The sequence below is a fragment of the Delphinus delphis genome, chromosome 17 (assembly GCF_949987515.2).
Source record: "Delphinus delphis chromosome 17, mDelDel1.2, whole genome shotgun sequence".
NCBI lineage: Eukaryota > Metazoa > Chordata > Mammalia > Artiodactyla > Delphinidae > Delphinus > Delphinus delphis.
Window position 1 is genome coordinate 44,413,725 of NC_082699.1, and position 18,224 is coordinate 44,431,948.

General features: G+C 40.9%; 2 protein-coding genes across 3 annotated transcripts in view; both read left to right on the forward strand.

Annotated features, from left to right (window-relative positions):
- Nucleotides 1-4,699: 4,699 nt before the first annotated feature.
- Nucleotides 4,700-6,882, forward strand: POLR2K (RNA polymerase II, I and III subunit K). The gene is made up of 4 exons (XM_059994985.1): nt 4,700-4,854; nt 5,523-5,591; nt 5,930-6,022; nt 6,683-6,882. The coding sequence occupies exons 2-4, from the start codon at nt 5,531-5,533 to the stop codon at nt 6,703-6,705; spliced, it is 177 nt and encodes a 58-aa protein (XP_059850968.1). The 5' UTR covers nt 4,700-4,854; nt 5,523-5,530; the 3' UTR covers nt 6,706-6,882.
- Nucleotides 6,883-10,125: 3,243 nt separating this feature from the next.
- Nucleotides 10,126-18,224, forward strand: part of SPAG1 (sperm associated antigen 1) — a 101,232-nt gene continuing 93,133 nt past the window's right edge. Inside the window, exons 1-3 of one of the 2 annotated variants that reach the window (XM_059994983.2) lie at nt 10,126-10,209; nt 11,467-11,608; nt 13,352-13,511. In XM_059994983.2, coding sequence (XP_059850966.1) covers nt 11,469-11,608; nt 13,352-13,511 — 300 coding nt within the window. In that variant the 5' untranslated portion in view covers nt 10,126-10,209; nt 11,467-11,468. Of the gene's footprint in view, nt 10,210-11,259; nt 11,609-13,351; nt 13,512-18,224 lie in introns of those variants that run through there. The other variant, XM_059994984.2, reaches the window with a different exon arrangement.

The window sequence follows — 18,224 nt, forward strand, 5'->3', positions numbered from 1 at the left end:
GCCACCCACGGGCTGAGGGGGGGTGGGCCGTCTCCTGGAGCAGAGCGAGGGGAAAGTGAACGGCGTCGGGGCGCCTCTCTAGTCCCGGCACCCAGGTAGCAGAGCGAGAGCGGGCGCGGGGCCGGGGAAGCCCGGAGGCCGCCCAGCCCGCACACACCTGGCGTCCCCTGCTCCCGCCCACCTGGAGACCCGGGGCGGCCGCACCCACGGGGTCGGCGGGCGGGCGAGGACCGAGGCTGCTGCCTCTGGAGCGCAGGGGAGGAGCCGCGGCCTCGCCTTCAGCGACGCCAGGCTATGGCAACCCCCACGCCAGCTTCGTGTGGGGCCGCCGCGTTTCCCTCCTTCGGTTTGAACGGCCCGCCCTGAGTAACCGCTGCGCGCCGCCCCGCGCCGCCCCTTCCTCTCGCTCCGCGGCGCCCCAGCCGGCGGCCCCGCGACCCGCAGGCCCCCGGCCCAGCCTCCGTCCGAGGAAGTCTGTACTCGCTTTCCCATCCCTCCATGCCCACACCCCTCCGAGGCTCCATGAGGGCTTCCTAATTTGATAGGCTCTTCTCCCCTCCCCATTTTAACTTTGGGGAACACTGTATAGCAAGGTTAACAGGTCCTACAGTGGGATGCTATTAAAAATAATGTAGGAAAACATTCACTTGAAAATGTTTCCGGAGATGAAATCAAGCGTGAAAAGCAGGTTACAAACAGAATGACTCATTTTAGGTTAGAAGTTTAGCTATACACAGGATAAAGTCTGAAAGGTTTGACTAACTTGGTTACAGCATCTCTAGACATCATTATGCTTGTTTTTTTAGGCATCTAAAAAGGGATGTTTTACGTTTTATGTGTGTCCTTCTGCTCTTGGCAACTTCTTCCTAATTCTTTTTTTCTGGCTTCTTTTCCTCTACTTACTCCCTAAATGGGCGTCCTACCCAACATTTTTCTTACTTTACCATTCTGTGCTTACATAATTCTCATTCAGAGTTAAAAGGATTACTTTAAAGCCAGTAACAGCCACTGCTACCACTCTCCTCCGACAGAACATTTCTCCATGTGGATGCCCCACAGTTATACTAAATGCCATATATCCAAAATCAAACTCACTAACAATGATTAAGCTCTATGTGCCAATTATTGGGTTAGGTACTGGGAATACAAAGATGGAATGGCGCAGTTACTGCCCTGAAGGGCTCACTGGTGTAAGTGCTATAGTAGAGGAATGGTAGTAACACAAAAGAAAAGGGATCAACTAAATCTACAGCGGAAGAGTGGGCAGAGCTACCTTTATATAGACTGTGATATGAGGTGGATTTTGAAGGAAGGGTAGCATCTTTAAAGACAGATAGCAGGTGATTCTAAACTTGAAACAAAATGTACCAGCAGGAAAATTGAAACAGTTGGGCACATTAGAGAAACTACAAATAATTTGTTACAGCTGGAAACTAAGACTGGTTTGAGGAAAGGGCAAAGAAAATTCTTGACAAGGGGAAGAAGCCAAGCCGTGGAGAGTTTTGGATGCACATTAAGAGTCTGAAGTTTATCCTACGCGCGAGCTTTCTCTAGTTGCGGTGAGCGGGGGCTACTTTTCGTTGCTGTGCGCAGGCTTCTCATTGCGGTGGCTTCTCTTGTTGCAGAGCACAGGCTCTAGACACGCGGGCTCAGTAGTTGTGGCTCGTGGGCTCTAGAGCGCAGACTCAGTAGTTTTGGCGCACGGGCTTAGCTGCTCCGCAACATGTGGGATCTTCCCGGACCAGGGCTCGAACCCCTGTCCCCCACTGGCAGGTGGATTCTTAACCGCTGCACCCCCAGGGAAGTCCCAGGCAATGTAGGACATTTTAGAAGGACCACTCTGGTGGCAGAATGGAAGACAGAAGGAAGAGAGGTGAGGGTGGCTTAGGAAGCTACTGCATTACTCTGGAAGATAATGGGGGTGGAGAAGAACCTACACCTGATTCAGTTGGCTGAATGAACTGCATGCAGCAGGGGGTGAGGAGCGAAGAGTACAGGTTTGGGAGAAAATAAGATGAATTTAGTGCGAGGTTGTTACGTTTGTGGTACCTGTAGGACTTAAGGCAAGGAATTGGTGAATTACACATTCTTCAAGATGGCACCTCCCTGAAGCCTCCCTCACACGTTCGGATAGAATGAGTAGTGTCCTTTCTAGGTCCTCAAACCAGTCTCTATTACAATCAAGCCTCTATTTTGCCACTCCCTGCCCAGCACTTGCAAGCCTCCTCTCCTGAATTTTCTCCATATAATTTATCACCTTATAAAATACTGTATTATTTACTTACTTTGTGTAAGGTCTGCTCCCCACTCCACTGTAAACAGGGCAGGCGATTTTGCCTATGGTTAAATAAAAGCCACACGACCCCAAAACACGATTAAACATTGCCCTTTTCTCTTTCTCTAGTAATTTTTCTTTAGATATTTTGTTACAACTGAAGAGTAAAAGAATGTATCATAACTCCCTTCTATTCACTCGAAGAATAATTTTACACCCCTCCCCACCCCAAAAATGGCAAAAAGACACCTAGTTACATGTAGCTTGCCCTAGCTTTACTCATATACCACAAATTTAAGCCACTGAGCTATATTTTCCTATTCTTTACACATCACAGTCTTTGGCCTTTTCCCTTCCCTTTCTGGATTGGGTGTAATCTCATTACTGACCTCAGAATTCTAAAACCCATATGTTTTCCACAGAGCTAACGCTTCTTTTGGAGACCATCCAGGAAAACATACTGAAAGGGTTTTCCATCACCATGATAGTCAAGCTATGCAGGTATACTTAAATGAGTATGATCAAGAAAAAGGAAAACAGATACTCAGGGGGAAAATAGTAACTTGCATCTCCATAACCATATTATTGCAATGTAAGCATTTAAAAACACTAGTATCCAAGTTGGCAAAACAAATGCCCTCATTAAGAGAGAGCAATGCGATGATGTCCGGCACGTAGCAAATGCTCAAGAAAAGTTAGCTGTCACCATTGATAACAGCATCCACAGACCATGCTCCAAAATGATCCTAAAATTACTGGTTCCTGCTGATAGGAAAGAGAATGTTGCATTGGGAACTAGCCTCGACATGAACTCTTGTTGAAATTCTGGATCTCCTTGCTATAACTTGTCTTTACCCTAACCCTCTGTAGGGTTCCAGGACCCATTTGTATTCTACATGTGTTGATCCATTCTGATCTCCACAAACTGTGTTATGTGCCAGCATCATCTTGATAACCTCAAGCTGCATAGTCAGAACCCAGGTCAGTTTGCAATGATTAAAGTTACACTTTCTGGATCACTCCATAATCTTTCTCTTATCATGACAATGGTTTTACCTAATATTTCTTGAGTGAAGCTAATTTTGACTGTTCTATTGGATTACCTCTTCCCTTTGGTTAAGAGGAGGGGTATTTCGTAAGAGAGCTGATGATTAAAATATTTATGTTCTATCTTAGCCTATCTGTGGAGAAAGAAGCAGGACAGTCCACTGTGTTTCCTGGAAATTTAAAAATCGGCAGCTAGGAAGACTGAGAAAATCGAGTTAAATCTCTCAGGCTGGTCTGTGGAGGTGCAACCAGTTGGAATTCCTTCTGGAAGTGAAAGGTGAGGCTCAAGGTTCCCAAGTTGCTGGATGGAAGACCGAAAAGCGGTATAGCCTGCTTAATAAAAACCAAAGTAGTGCATGTTGGGCAGAAAGAAACCTGCTTCTCAGATTAACTAAAATAGTTATTAACAACTGGTTAGTTTCTAAATTTTTAATAACTTCATTTTCTTCTCTCTCGTGATATAAGTAAAATACCTGCTGTGAAAGAAGCAAACGAATGCAAATGTTGTGAACCCAACTGTTACTAGTCTCACTAAAATTTTGATCTTGGAAAGAACACGCCTCCACTGGACAAGTCGTTTTGTTCTTCTGGGAAGGAATTAATACATGGGATGAAAGGAGGGTCAATGGACAGCTACCACTACCTAAATCCCTTAGCGTTAAGTGGGAGTGATTGACATAGCTGCCCGCAAGCCCACCTGTGCTTTAAAACGAGTAAAAGGAGGGGGTTACAGGGATGACGGGAGCCTAGGAGAGAAAGGGGCGAAAAGCAAAAACGAAATGATTCTAAGGAAGGATAGGGGCGGCTGCTCCACTGCCCCGGCACAGGTATCAAACGACTGGAAATGCATAATCTGAAAAGTGCTTTTCTACGTGGAAATTAGCGGTGGAGCCGATTCTTCTACGTTCCTCGGAGTAACGGTCAGCCTAGGATTCCACGAGCACTTCACTTGGGTTTCTCTTCTAACCCTCTGCCCTCCTGGAAAAGTGTTACTTTCTACCGACTTCATATGTCAGAGAAACAAACCTCCTTCGACTTGAGGAGCTTCTAAAACGCTTTACTTCCCTGAAAAGTGAAAACAGGTGAGACCGAAACAAGCACTTTTGTCCGGAGTCTGAAATACAGAAAAAGCAGCAGCTGGGCTTCCCTGGTGGCGCAGTGGTTGAGAGTCCGCCTGCCGATGCAGGGGACGCGGGTTCGTGCCCCGGTCCGGGAAGATCCCACATGCCGCGGAGCGGCTGGGCCCGTGAGCCATGGCCGCTGAGCCTGCGCGTCCGGAGCCTGTGCTCCGCAACGGGAGAGGCCACAGCAGTAAGAGGCCCGCGTACCGCAAAAAAACCCACCAAAACAACAACAACAAAAATACAAACCAGCTTCACCACCTGTACTCAATCCGACTTTCTCTGCCACACCTGGGGCGGAAGGGGCGGAGACTCCGCTTGCGTCATAAGCCAGCGCCGGAAGTTGGCTGCCATACAGCGGCGAGGCGTAATCTGTTCGGAGAAGCGGGGAAGTTTCTCCGTGTTACGTGGGTAGGTAATTGGCGGATTGGGGGGGTGGGTATTTGGGCCAAAACTGGAAAGACGCTAGGGGCTAAACAGGTTTGGTGTGGGGTTAGAGTCGGGAGAGACTGGGGATAGAGTCGATGCTGTTAGGCCTTTGCCTCTTTAGCTGTTGGGTTGTTTGCCTCTTTAGCTGTTGGCGTTTTAGCTGTTGGGAGTTATTTCTTTGTTCTTCCCTTATCTTCGGTTCGCACGTTCTGCTGTTGAGGGATACAGTTTTTTGGCAATCTCTTGCTAAAGTTTGGAACTTGTGTTAAATGAAGACGCGAGCTTTGCAGTCAGATCTAAATCTCTGACTCTTAACAGATGAATAATCCTGCCCAAATTAACTTCTTTAAACCCCAGTTCCTTCATCTGTAAAATAAGAGTAATACCTCCTAGAATTGTTGTAAAGATTATAATGAAATGGCATGCATAATTGAAATGACATATGTAAAGTGTTTATTATTGTGTCCAGTTTGGGGGTAAATGCACAATACGTTGTTTTTTTGTTTCGTTCTTTAGACCCACCTATAGGGTTTGAAAAAAGCACAGATTAGGAATTGGGACCTTTTTAGCTTTCTCCGAGAAACATGAGGCCTGGTTAGATTTGTGAGGATGCCATTTGAGATATTAAATATTTGAGTCTGTGATTTCAGGGACAACAATGGACACCCAGAAGGACGTTCAACCCCCAAAGCAGCAGCCAATGATATATATCTGTGGAGGTAAGAGTAACACAAAAGTAAGAGTATTTCATCTCGGTTTTAAAAAAATTATTGCATTTATCTTTGGCTTAAATGAGTCATCTTTAAAGTTAGAAAGCAGAACAACTTTAACAATCTTAAAAAAAATCCTCTTATTAAGATTTCATTTTCTTTCCTAGGAAAAATGCATTGTCTGCCACTCTTTTTTTCTTTCTCCCTTAATATGTTGGTAATGGCAACATACCCTTGAGACTGAGTATACTATATTTTAGTGCTTTGGGTGAAAAGTATGGTTAAGATAATTTGCTCGTCTGTAATATTTCTCTTTTAGGCATTGAATAAACGTGTTTTGTTTCTAGAATGTCACACAGAAAATGAAATAAAATCAAGGGATCCAATCCGTTGCAGAGAATGTGGATACAGAATAATGTACAAGAAAAGGACTAAAAGACGTATCCTTCTAACTAAGCTTTATGACTATGAGATAAGAGGAAGTGAAAAATAATGCATGGTTTGATAGTCAAAGACTAATTTCTGGTAAAAATGGTAACAACTTGGATTGCTTACCAAAAAAACAAAAGCCATGATTAGCATTTTCATGGACCAGTACTCCAGGGTATAGACATATACTAAATAATCTAAATACTAGTTGATTTGGGCTTTCATAAGTGTATTTTTTCAGGGATTCTGTATATAAGTACTCATTCTTGAGCTTCAGTTTATGGGCAAACTAAATGATACAAGGAGAAATACAGATATTGAGTTTGTATGCTACCTAATGGAATAAGTGAGGCTTACAAATTAGCTGAAAGACTGAGAGTAAATTGTTATATAATAACTACCAGTGTTTTTTAGATCACTAAATTATCACTTTTAACACTGCTTTAGTGTTTCTTGGTGCATTGGTCTCTTGTATCATGGGGGGGGGCTAATAATTAAAAGTTTATTTTTTTAGTTCATTTCTAATTATCATAGTAAATAGTGAACTTCATTCTTTTGTGCATTTTAGATTAAATAACTAGCTTATTGCAAAGAGAAAGTGACTTGGAAGTATTAAATTTTTAATATAATTTTGAAGTACTTATTTTGTCCTTAACTCAGTTTTTGTATAGTGGTGGTTTTTGATGCTCGATGAAAGATGAAATACAGAGGAATGTCTTCATTTGGATTTGGATTTGCTATTAATGTTGTCATATAGCTTTTGATTAGTGTACTTTATGAATACAACTATATACACATGATTTCATTTTAAAAACCATATTGTATTTAGGTATCTATTAATAGCTTATATAAAGATATTTTTGTTCAGTTACATGGTTTGTAATTTAATTTTATCGTATATGTAATCTGACACACAGTGAAGGTTAAAAGTGATTCCCCAAACTACACTTCAATCAAAACCTAGAATCATCTGGGGCCCTTGTTAAAAATGAAGTTTGCTAGGGCCCTTTAAAGGTCTGATTAAGTAAGTTCCTAGGAAACCACTGTTTTACATCACCAATTGTTTGTAAACTCTCCAGCCTCATTTTGTATAGAGTATACCAGCGCACTTACTATCAGTGTGCATACCTCATTTTGAGTTATAATTTATTTGTTAACTTGGCATAGGCCTTTCTGTATTTGTATATAATGCTTGACTGTTTTTTAAATCTTTGGCAAGGGAAAAGAAACTTTAATGATTGCTTTCTCTAAGGCAAAATCAACCCCAAGTAAAGTGGATGAAGCAGACTATTAAGGCAGGTGCAGTTTCCCAGGTGTAATCATTCATTAAGGTAAAAAACTCTGCTTTCAGGATATAGAAAAAATAGGAGTTGGTTTACACTAAATTGGATGAATGTTTAAAGCTTTTGCCTTGATAGGGATATGGATGCTCAGATACTCCATCTGTTCCAGGATTCGATTAGGTATATTTCAACTTTGTTAATAGTTTTGTATGTCTCGCACATTGAAAGTATCAACTGTGCACTGTGCCGTTTAAAAAAGAAAACAAAACATTGTTTCTACTACCATCCTCAAATATTAAGTTCTGTAAATTTATTATGTGCTATACAAAGTACTACCATACTCAAGATTTTTAAAGAATGCTTCCTTGGTCCAGGTTTTCCTGGACTGTGGCTTTCATAATTTTGTAATTCTGCCATGTTCCTTTTTTTTGTGTGTGCTATGCGGGCCTCTCACTGTTGTGGCCTCTCCCGTTGCGGAGCGCAGGCTCACTGGCCATGGCTCACAGGCGCAGCCGCTCCGCGGCACGTGGGATATTCCCAGACCAGGGCACGAACCCATGTCCCCTGCATTGGCAGGCAGACTCTCAACCACTGCGCCACCAGGGAAGCCCTGCCATGTTCCTTCTTGAGCTGGTCCTTTTTGTACAAGAGTCCCAATAAGTATCTCTTTATGACAGCCTCCTAAACCACAACTCATTGGGTAATGTTGCTCTTAACTATTCTAATTTCATCATAGCTCCTTTGTGTATCAATAGTTTAATTGAATACTGTTATTTGGTTAACTAGACAGTGGTTTAATGGGAAAAGTATTAACCACTGGAACTCAAGACCATCGTTTCAGTTACCTCTTCGTGTCCCCATCATCTATAAAATGGATGTAATTTTACCTCTTGCCTACCTGGATAGTTTTAGGAAAAGGTAAAATAGATATAAAATTGCTTTTAAAAGATCCTTTTGAATAGTACTCTATAAATATAAAAATCAGTAAATCTGAGCTTGAAGCTAATACATAACTTGTCCCCTACTAAACTGCTTACCAATGGCTGTAGACACGCAGGTCCATCAAAAATATCAATACATGGAAATTGGTTCAAATCCAGCGCTGCTACTCAAATTACTGGCCAGTTTATTTCTTTTGACTTCAGCTTGTCAAAGTCAAGGAATTAATGATAGTTCAGTGCTTTTAGACTCTGAAGCTATCTTCAGAGATTGAAGTTAATGACATTCAAAACTAGTAGATGAAATCATAAATGACCAATTTTAAGAAGATTAAAATATCACATAAAGTGAGAAAGTGTAAACTGAGAACACGTAAAAACAAGTTGCCTCCTTACGTGTACAAATACATGCACATCCATCCACCCTCCACCCTCTGTCCAGACTTAAAAGATTACTGGGTCTGTTCTGTGGGAATGGACAATATAGGGACGGGATGGTGGGAAGCCAGTTAGGGGCCACCTGTAAAAGTTCAGGCTAAGAGTAATGGTGGCTGGGCCAGGGTAGGCGTAGAGGGAGTGAGAAGTAGCTGGTTGTGAGATATGTTTTGAAGTTGAATAGGACTTGTGAATTGGTTAGTACTTAGGAGCACAGTAAACAGTATGGACTTCGGCAAAAGGCTTTGGGTCCGTATTCCCAGAGTGTCCTTTGTTCTATGTCAGTGACTACCAAGATTCACTTTCCTTATTTGTAAAATGGGCATGAAATAATAGCACCTATGTCAAAGGTTTGCTGCAAGATAAAATTAAATACTCCATAAAAACTCTTAATCTAATAACTGTTAACACCATTACAGAAAGTATTAGCATTTTCTGCACAGGTGCTTGTATCAGTCTTAGGATTAGTCTCAGTTACTGGTCTTGCTGTTTTCCATACTCTTTAGCTTGCTCATTGTAGAGTCCTAACCGCTGGACCACTAGGGAATTCCCAGCTTGCTCATTGTAAAATAGAAATTGCACAGCACTGTCTTGCTGAAAATTCTTAGTAGCTTCCCATTTTGATAAAACGAAAACTATTGGGAATAGTATATTTGGGAATAGTATAGACTCCTTTCCTGCCTCTGTCACCACTTCAGCCCACCTCTCAATCTTGGTTTTAAGGAGATGTTTGCAGTTCCTTAAGCAGATAACGGACCTTTTTGCCTGTGCTCCTGCCTTTCTCTCTGCCTGAAATGACCTGTCTTGTGTTCTTCCCCAGTGTCAGAATGTCATCTAGTTTTCTGTATTATTGTGGGGAAGTCCAAAACTATTCTTCCTAATGCTTTGTATGTGACCTGTTTTCGCTCTAGAAACTTAGAATTTTCTTTGCCAGTGTCCTGAAATTTTGCAGTTTGTGCCTTGGTATGGGTCTGTTTTCCTTCCCTGTTTTGGTCACTTGGTGGGTGCTTTCAGTCTGGAAACTCAAGCTCTTCAATTCTGGAAATTTTTCTTGAATTGATAACTTCCTACCCTCAGTATTCTCTCTAGATCTTTTAAATCTAATATTAGACCTAACTTTTTCATCTTTTTCGATTTCCTTTTTTTTCTTTATCTGCTCTGTGAAAGATTTCTTCAACTTTACTTTCTAATCCATCTATTAATTATTGGACGCAATGTCTTTATGAAGATGATAGTGGTAATTTTCATTTGCCTGCATAGTCCATTTCCTTTGAGTTAGTTTTTATCCTGCCTGTTTATTCAGCATAATTGTATATGTACATAATTGTAACCAGAAAAAAGCCAAAGTGTGCGTGAAAAGAAAATTACAGGGCACGTGGAATTGCAACTCTTATTTCTCGGCTAACGTTCTTCTGTTCGGGTGAAGCCGGGTCTGCAAGGCCAATCAGCCGGATGGCAAACCGGAGACTAGCCTGTCATCACGCAGACGCCCTAATCCCCGCCCCCGGCGGTCCGCCGCAAGCCCTCTGGTGCCGGAGTGGGGTGAGTGGGGCGGGGCGACACGCCCCTCCTTGGTTACGAGCCGCGCGACTGGTGGTGTGTGGCTGCGGCTTCCGCAAGGCTTGGGGTCTGAACCAGGTGAGTATCTGCAGGCCAGGAGTAAACTACGTCTCTCCATCGCAGTCCCTTCCTCTGGGAGCTGGGGTGGAAGACGGACCCGGAGGAGCAAATGCACTATCGGACTGCAGTTGGAGGGATGTCCTTGTCGGCCGGGGCAACAGCCTGGGGGCCTTCTGTTTCTCGGGGCTGACGGTGGCGGATGTTGGGGCAGAGCGGCAACGCGGAGGTGGTGGTGCGGCGGGGAGGTTCCCGGGCTCTGGCGGCGACCACCGGTCCTTGTGAACAAAGCAGAGGAATGGGGAGAAGTTTCGTAGAGTCCTTAAGTGCCCCTTGACCGTTGCGGGTTGGCTGTAGAGCTCCCGGATCTCAGGCAGTCCCTGACCCGCGCTGTACATAGAAACCGTTGCTACTGCTGGAGGATGCCGTTTCCTTCCGGTCTCTGGCTGCAGGTGGCGCCCAGCCCTATGGATGCTGGAAAGAACGTGCCTAGGTGGAAGAAAACCATTTTTCGTGTTACTAGCCCATTGCAGTTTGTGCTGGAGGTATTACTGATATACTGATTTAGGAAATATGGGAAATGGATGTAGATTAGGACGGTGGAGAAGAAATTAACGCCAATTAGGACCAAAGTTTTTTCTAATCAGAGGCAAAGAAATTGCAAACAGATGTGGAAGAGTTCTAAATAGAGCAAAGTATTGTATGACTTGTTTTTTGGAGTTTGAGAGTTAACGTTTTGTGGTCTTGAGAATCTCTCCTACCCACCCCCACCCCCCCAAGTGGTAGTTTTCCAAAAGGATTCTCAGAAACGTTGAAACAGTTCAGAATAAAATTCGCTTGATTAGGTAAGAGGTGTCTTTATCATTTCAAATGTTTTTCACCACATTTTATTCAAATCATAAAATCTCAGGGGCTTCAGGATTCCATTGGCAGGCAGATTCTTAACCACCACGCCACCAGGGAAGTCGGTATATAGTAATTTAGCCCGATGAATGTTAACTGTTCTTATCAGGGAGAGAGAATTTACAATGAGTAGCTTCCTCCTTAGAAGAAATACTCCATCTCCTTTTTTATAGAAATGAAGAATAAATATTACAGAAGTACCTAGATGGTTCCTACTATCCAAATTGAGTATTAATGTATATATTAGATTCATAACTATTTTCCTACACTATATTTCAGCCATGACTGCCAAAGATTATCCATCATTGTGGGGCTTTGGAACAACAAAAACATTTAAAATACCTGTTGAACATTTGGATTTCAAGTATATTGAAAAATGTTCAGATGTTAAACACTTGGAAAAAATTCTTTGTGTGCTCAGGTAAGCGTTTAAAAATCATATCATGTTTCAGTTTGCCAATTTTAATTATATTGTTGACTTCTAAAATTCAAAGCTACATTAGAAATTTTGGAGCAGATTTTCCAATATTGAAATTGTTGTTTTTGTCCATGTTAGGTTCCAAAATAGTGGTTTCAATCCTGTGGTTAGTTTGGCGGGTTCTGGCTAGATCTACTTCCAGCACAAGACTTAGGCTAATTAGTATCCAAGAGGGCATTTTTCTTGCTTCCTGGCACTTTCTAGGAACCGGTAAAGCAGCCGTTAGGAGGCACCTGCGTATGCTGATAAAGTGCTTTGGTACTCTCCCACTTCACACTATCTGCCAGCAAAGGTGGGTGACTCACTGGGAGCCGTCGCATGGGGGATGGGATGGGGGGGACGCCAGAAGTCAGGAAATCAAGGCCTTTTCTGGGTAAGAGCCCTGTGGCTGTGATTGTCAAACTTTAATATTTGCCAAACATGGTTGTTAGAAAATGGAAATTTGAGGGCCCCACTCCTAGAAATTCTGCTTCAGGAAATCATGAGTGGAGCCCAGGAACGTGTTTTTAACGAGCACACTGGCTGATCATGCGGGTGGTCAAGGGAACTCTACAGGAAACACTGCCCTGTGGCCTACCAACCTGTGCCACCTGTTTGGGGTTTTTTGAGGGTTTTTCATTTGGAGGATCGCCTCATTACTGCAGAAGCACTTGTGAGCACAAACTGCCCATTTCCGGGACATCAGTAGTATTCCTTTTGCTCGGCAGTGGTTCTCTCTTTTCTTTCCTCTGATGCCCTTCCTTACTGCTGTGTCCTTTCCTTATTCTTTCTTTTTTTCCTTTTTCTTTCTTATCACCTTTAGCCTCCTGTCCTTCCTAAGCATCCCTGCTTGTCCCCAGCCAGTGTTGATGTAATAGCCTCATCATATCATTGTTTTCCCTCTCGCTTTTCTCAACATATAAGAACGTTTTCATTTTTATTTGATTAAAGACTAAAAGAAAATGTGAAGTTTATGGGATGAAAGAGTTTGAAAGACATTTTATGAATAGCCTAATTAAATTGTATTGACTTGGGATTATGTTTTTAATTTACTTTGAAAATAGGATTTATTTTTATTTTTCTAAAAATTTAGAAGTAAACAGATTCACAAGAAATGGGGAAAAGATTGATTTTCCTTAAAAAAAAAAAAGCAAAAGAGAACGCATGTCTCTGTATAACTAAGGAAGGAATTCTGTTCCTTGAGTGGTTGAATTTAGAGGTGTGTTGTTCTAAACTGTTCTTCTGCCATTTTCTTCCTATCCCTTTGGGGAGAAAAAGAAAATGAGCTAGAACAGTAACTCCTCATTGGAAAGTAAGTCCAAAGTCTCACTCTTTGCCTGTCTCTAATAATGAATCTCCATTTATAAGTTTAAAATTACCTTATATGCAAAATGAACATATGTGTGCTAAAGAGGAGAGAAAATGTTACCTATTCAACTTTTAAAGTGTGTGATGGAAATTGATGTCTTCTTTGCAGCTCCTTTTTCCCCCTTCATCGCAGTACTCCATAGATTAGCATGTGAAAGTGGAGGTTGCTCTAATTGAGGACGGTGAGGGGAAGGCAGCAGCTCAGCCTTCATCCTCGTTAGGGGCAGACTGTGAGATCTCTGTGGAACCCCTGGGCTCCATGGAACCCAGCTTGCAAACCACTGGTCTATATGATCTCTAAATGAAGTGGTAACTCTAAAATTCTGAATTTTTTAAAAGGTCTGGTGAGGAAGGATATTATCCTGAACTTACTGAATTTTGTGAAAAGCGCCTTTCAGGCTTGGCTCCTGGAAGTAGAGCTTTGAGGAGAGAGAAACCTGCAGCGACAGCAGCCAGTTTCACAGCAGAAGAATGGGAAAAAATTGACGGTGATATAAAGGTATAGAGTAACATCACTTTTTGTGACATTGTCGTGGATATATATCTACTTTACTTATCTGAAATCCTAGGCTTCCTTTTTTTGTCAGTAAAGGGCTTTTAGTAGTAATTACTTAGATGGTACTGGTTGCTTCTTACACCGAGGAGAATATTGTGAATGTGTGTGTGTGTGCGCGTGCGTATGTCTGTGGATTTGTTGGTGGAGGGTGGGGAGGGCATGCTCATGTATTTTATTTATTTATTTTTTTAACATAAATTTATTTATTTGTTTTTGGCTGAGTTGGATCTTTGTTGCTGTGCGCAGGCTTTCTCTAGTTGCAGTGAGCTGGGACTACTCTTCGTTGCAGTGTGCGAGCTTCTCATTGCAGTGGCTTCTCTTGTTGCAGTGCGGGGACTCTGGGCGTGCGGGCTTCAGTATTTGTGGCACATGGGTTCAGTAGTTGTGGCTCGCGGGCTCTAGAGCGCAGGCTCGGTAGTTGTGGCACATAGGCTTAGTTGCTTTGCGGCATGTGGGATCTTCCCGGACCAGGAATTGAGCCCGTGTCCCCTGCATTGGCAGGCACATCCTTAACCACTGCACCACCAGGGAAGCCCTGCACATGTATTTTAAATGACTGAATAATATCCCATCCTATGAAAGGAACATAATTCAGTCAGCATCTATAAATAGTGTTACGTTTGTTCATAATTTTTTTGTACCATTCTGGTTGTTTCCTCGGGATAAATTATTAGAATTCAAATTACTTGATCAAAGGCTCTAAATATTTTTAAGGCTGTTGAAACACATTTCTGTGTTCTCAGGAAGTTGTACCTTTGTACTCTCCCACCAGCAGTGTGTAAGAATGCTCACTTCAGGTACTCTTCACTGGAAACTGTAATCAGTCTTTACATTTTAAAGTCAATTAAACAGTTAAAAAATGATAGTACATAGTGTATTGTTTGTTTACTAGTATCGTTAAATTTTTAAAAATCTGTTACTTGAATTTCATATTTTGTTAATGACCTGTTTGTGTCTTTACTGATTTCTTTTAATCAGCTTTATTGTTATTATTCACATTCAATAAAAATTAGCTATTTTATAAAACAAACAAATGTATGCAACAAAGCAGAAACAGACTCACAGACATAGAGAACAAAATAGTGGTTACCAGTGGGGAGAGGGAGGAAGGGGGGGCAAGATAGGGGTAAGGGATTAAGAGATACAAACTACTGTGTATAAAATAAATAAGCAACAAGGGTGTACAGCACAGGGAAACAGAGCAATTCTTTTGTAATAACTTTAAATGGAGTATAATCTATAAAAATATTTAATCACTATGTTGTATACCTGAAACTAACATAATATTGTATATTAACTATACTTCAATTTTTTAAAAATTAGCGATTTTATGGTAATTTCACTGAGTTTTGACAAACTGCATTTGCTGTGGAATATTTCCATTATCCCTAAAAGTTTTGTTTTGCCCCTTTGCAGTCAGTGCTGACTCCATACCCTGGCTCTGGGCAACTGCTGAACTGCTTCCTATCATTATAGATTTGCCTTTCCTAGACTTTCATATAAATATAATTATATAGTATATCTTCTTTCATGTCTGGGTTCTTTCACTTAGCATGATGCTTTTGAGATTCATCTATGTTGTTGCATGTGTCCACAGTTCATTCCTTTTAATTGCTGAGTAGTAGTGAATTGTATGGATATCTCACAGTTTAACCATTTACCCATTGATGAACAAATGCCAAAATGTTTTCCAAAGTGGCAATCAATCCCGCCAATAATGGATAAAAGTTCCAGTTGCTCTATATTGTGGTCCATACTTAGTATTGTCAGTTTTGTTAATTTTAGCTATTCTATTAGGTATATAGTAGTATCTCATTGTGGTTTTCATTTGCGTTTCTCTAATAACTAATGATGTTGAATGGCTTTTCATGTCCTTATTTGTCATCCATATATCTTCTTTTGTAGAGTGTCTTTAAATCCTTTGCCCATAAAAGAAATAGATTTTTTGTGTTCTTATTGAGTTGTAAAATACACGTCTTTCATGTATTTTACACACAAAGATACATCTTTGCAAATATTTTCTGATATTGTGTGGCTTGCCTTTTCATTTTTTTAACAGTACCTTTGAAAGAGCAAAAGTTTTTACTTTTGATGAAACCGATTTTTCTTTTTATAGTTTGTGCTTTTGTGTCCTATTAAGAAATCTTTGTCTAATTCAAGATCCCTAAATTTTCTCCTGTGATTCTTCTAGAAAGTTTATAGTTTTAGCTCTTAAATATATGTCTAAGATCTGTTTCATTTTTTAGACACACACAAATATATACATACATACACATACATATATTTGTACATACTAATATGGATATCCAAAAGTTCACTTGTCATTTAATGAAAGATTATTCTTTCCTCATTGAAATTCTTGGTACCATTATCAAAAATCAACTGACCATGTATGTTTAAGTCTATTTCTGAACTCTCTCTATTCTGTTCATCAATCTAAATGTGTGTCTTTACACCAGTACTCCATTGTCTTCATTACAGTAAGTCTATTTTTTAATTTTAATTTTATCAACATATTGGAGTATAGTTGATTTACAGTGTTGTGTTAGTTTCAGGTGTACAGCAAAGTGATTCAGTTATACATTTTTATATATATTCTTTTTCAGATTCTTTTCCCATATATGCACTAAGTCTTGAAATCAGATAGTGCAAGTCCTCCAACTCTGTTCTTCATTTTCAGAGCTGTTTTGGGTGTTCCAGGCCCTTTGCTCGCGAATTTCTCTCTCGCTCTTATTTTTTTTTTAACCTCTTTATTGGGGTAAAATTGCTTTACAGTGGTGTGGTAGTTTCTCCTTTATTACAAAGTGAATCAGTTATACGTATACATATGTTCCCATATCTCTTCCCTCTTGCGTCTCCCTCCCTCCCACACTCCCTATCCCACCCATCCAGGTGGTCACAAAGCACCGAGCTGATCTCCCTGTGCTATGCAGCTGCTTCCCACTAGCTATCTATTTTACGTTTGGTAGTGTATATATGTCCATGCCTCTCTCTCGCTTTGTCACAGCTCACCCTTCCCCCTCCCCATATCCTCAAGTCCGTTCTCTAGTAGGTCTGTGTCTTTATTCCTGTCTTACCCCTCGGTTCTTCATGACATTTTTTTTTTCTTAAGTTCCATATATATGTGTTAGCGAACGGTATTTGTCTTTCTCTTTCTGACTTACTTCACTCTGTATGACAGACTCTAGGTCTATCCACCTCATTACAAATAGCTCAATTTCATTTCTCTTTATGGCTGAGTAATATTCCATTGTATATATGTGCCACATCTCCTTTATCCATTCATCCAAAGATGGGCACTTAGGTTGTTTCCATCTCTGGGCTATTGTAAATAGAGCTGCAATGAGCATTTTGGTACATGACTCTTTTTGAATTATGGTTTTCTCAGGGTATATGCCCAGTAGTGGGATTGCTGGGTCATATGTTAGTTCTATTTGTAGTTTTTTAAGGAACCTCCATACTATTCTCCATAGTGGCTGTACCAATTCACATTCCCACCAGCAGAGCAAGAGTGTTCCCATTTCTCCACACCCTCTCCAGCATTTATTGTTTCTAGATTTTTTGATGATGGCCATTCTGACTGGTGTGAGATGATATCTCATTGTAGTTTTGATTTGCATTTCTCTAATGATTAATGATGTTGCATTCTTTCATGTGTTTGTTGGCAGTCTGTATATATTCTTTGGAGAAATGTCTATTTAGGTCTTCTGCCCATTTTTGGATTGGGTTGTTTGTTTTTCTGTTATTGAGCTGCATGAGCTGCTTGTAAATTTTGGAGATTAATCCTTTGTCAGTTGCTTCATTTGCAAATATTTTCTCCCATTCTGAGGGTTGTCTTTTGGTCTTGTTTATGTTTTCCTTTGCTGTGCAAAAGCTTTGAAGTTTCATTAGGTCCCATTTGTTTATTTTTGCTTTTATTTCCATTTCTCTAGGAGGTGGGTAAAAAAGGATCTTGCTGTGATTTATGTCATAGAGCGTTCTGCCTATATCTTCCTCTAAGAGTTTGATAGTTTCTGGTCATATATTAAGGTCTTTAATCCATTTTGAGCTTATTTTTGTGTATGGTGTTAGGGAGTGATCTAATCTCATACTTTTACATGTACTTGTCCAGTTTTCGCAGCACCACTTATTGAAGAGGCTGTCCTTTCTCCAGTGTACATTCCTTCCTCCTTTATCAAAAATAAGGTGACCATATGTGCGTGGGTTTATCTCTGAGCTTTCTATCCTGTTCCATTGATCTATCTTTCTGCTTTTGTGCCAGTACCATACTGTCTTGACTACTGTAGCTTCGTAGTATAGTCTGAAGTCAGGGAGCCTGATTCCTCCAGCTTCATTTTTTTGTTCTCAAGTTTGCTTTGGCTATTTGGGATCTTTTGTGTTTCCATACAAATTGTGAAAAATTTTTTTCTAGTTCTGTGAAAAATGCCAGTGGTAATTTGATAGGGATTGCATTGAATCTGTAGATTGCATTGGGTAGTAGAGTCATTTTCACAATGTTGATTCTTCCAATCCAAGAACATGGTATACCTCTCCATCTATTTGTATCATCTTTAATTTCTTTCATCAGTGTCTTATAATTTTCTGCATACAGGTCTTTTGTCTCCTTGGGTAGGTTTATTCCTAGGTATTTTATTCTTTTTGTTGCAGTGGTAAATG

Excerpts from the sequence above, each read along its gene's own strand:
- POLR2K (XM_059994985.1), top strand. The coding sequence starts at position 5,531 with ATGGACACCCAGAAGGACGTTCAACCCCCAAAGCAGCAGCCAATGATA. Across the intron at positions 5,592-5,929 it reads AATGATATATATCTGTGGAG|AATGTCACACAGAAAATGAA; the intron begins GTAAGAGTAACA and ends TTTTGTTTCTAG. Across the intron at positions 6,023-6,682 it reads CAAGAAAAGGACTAAAAGAC|TGGTGGTTTTTGATGCTCGA; the intron begins GTATCCTTCTAA and ends GTTTTTGTATAG.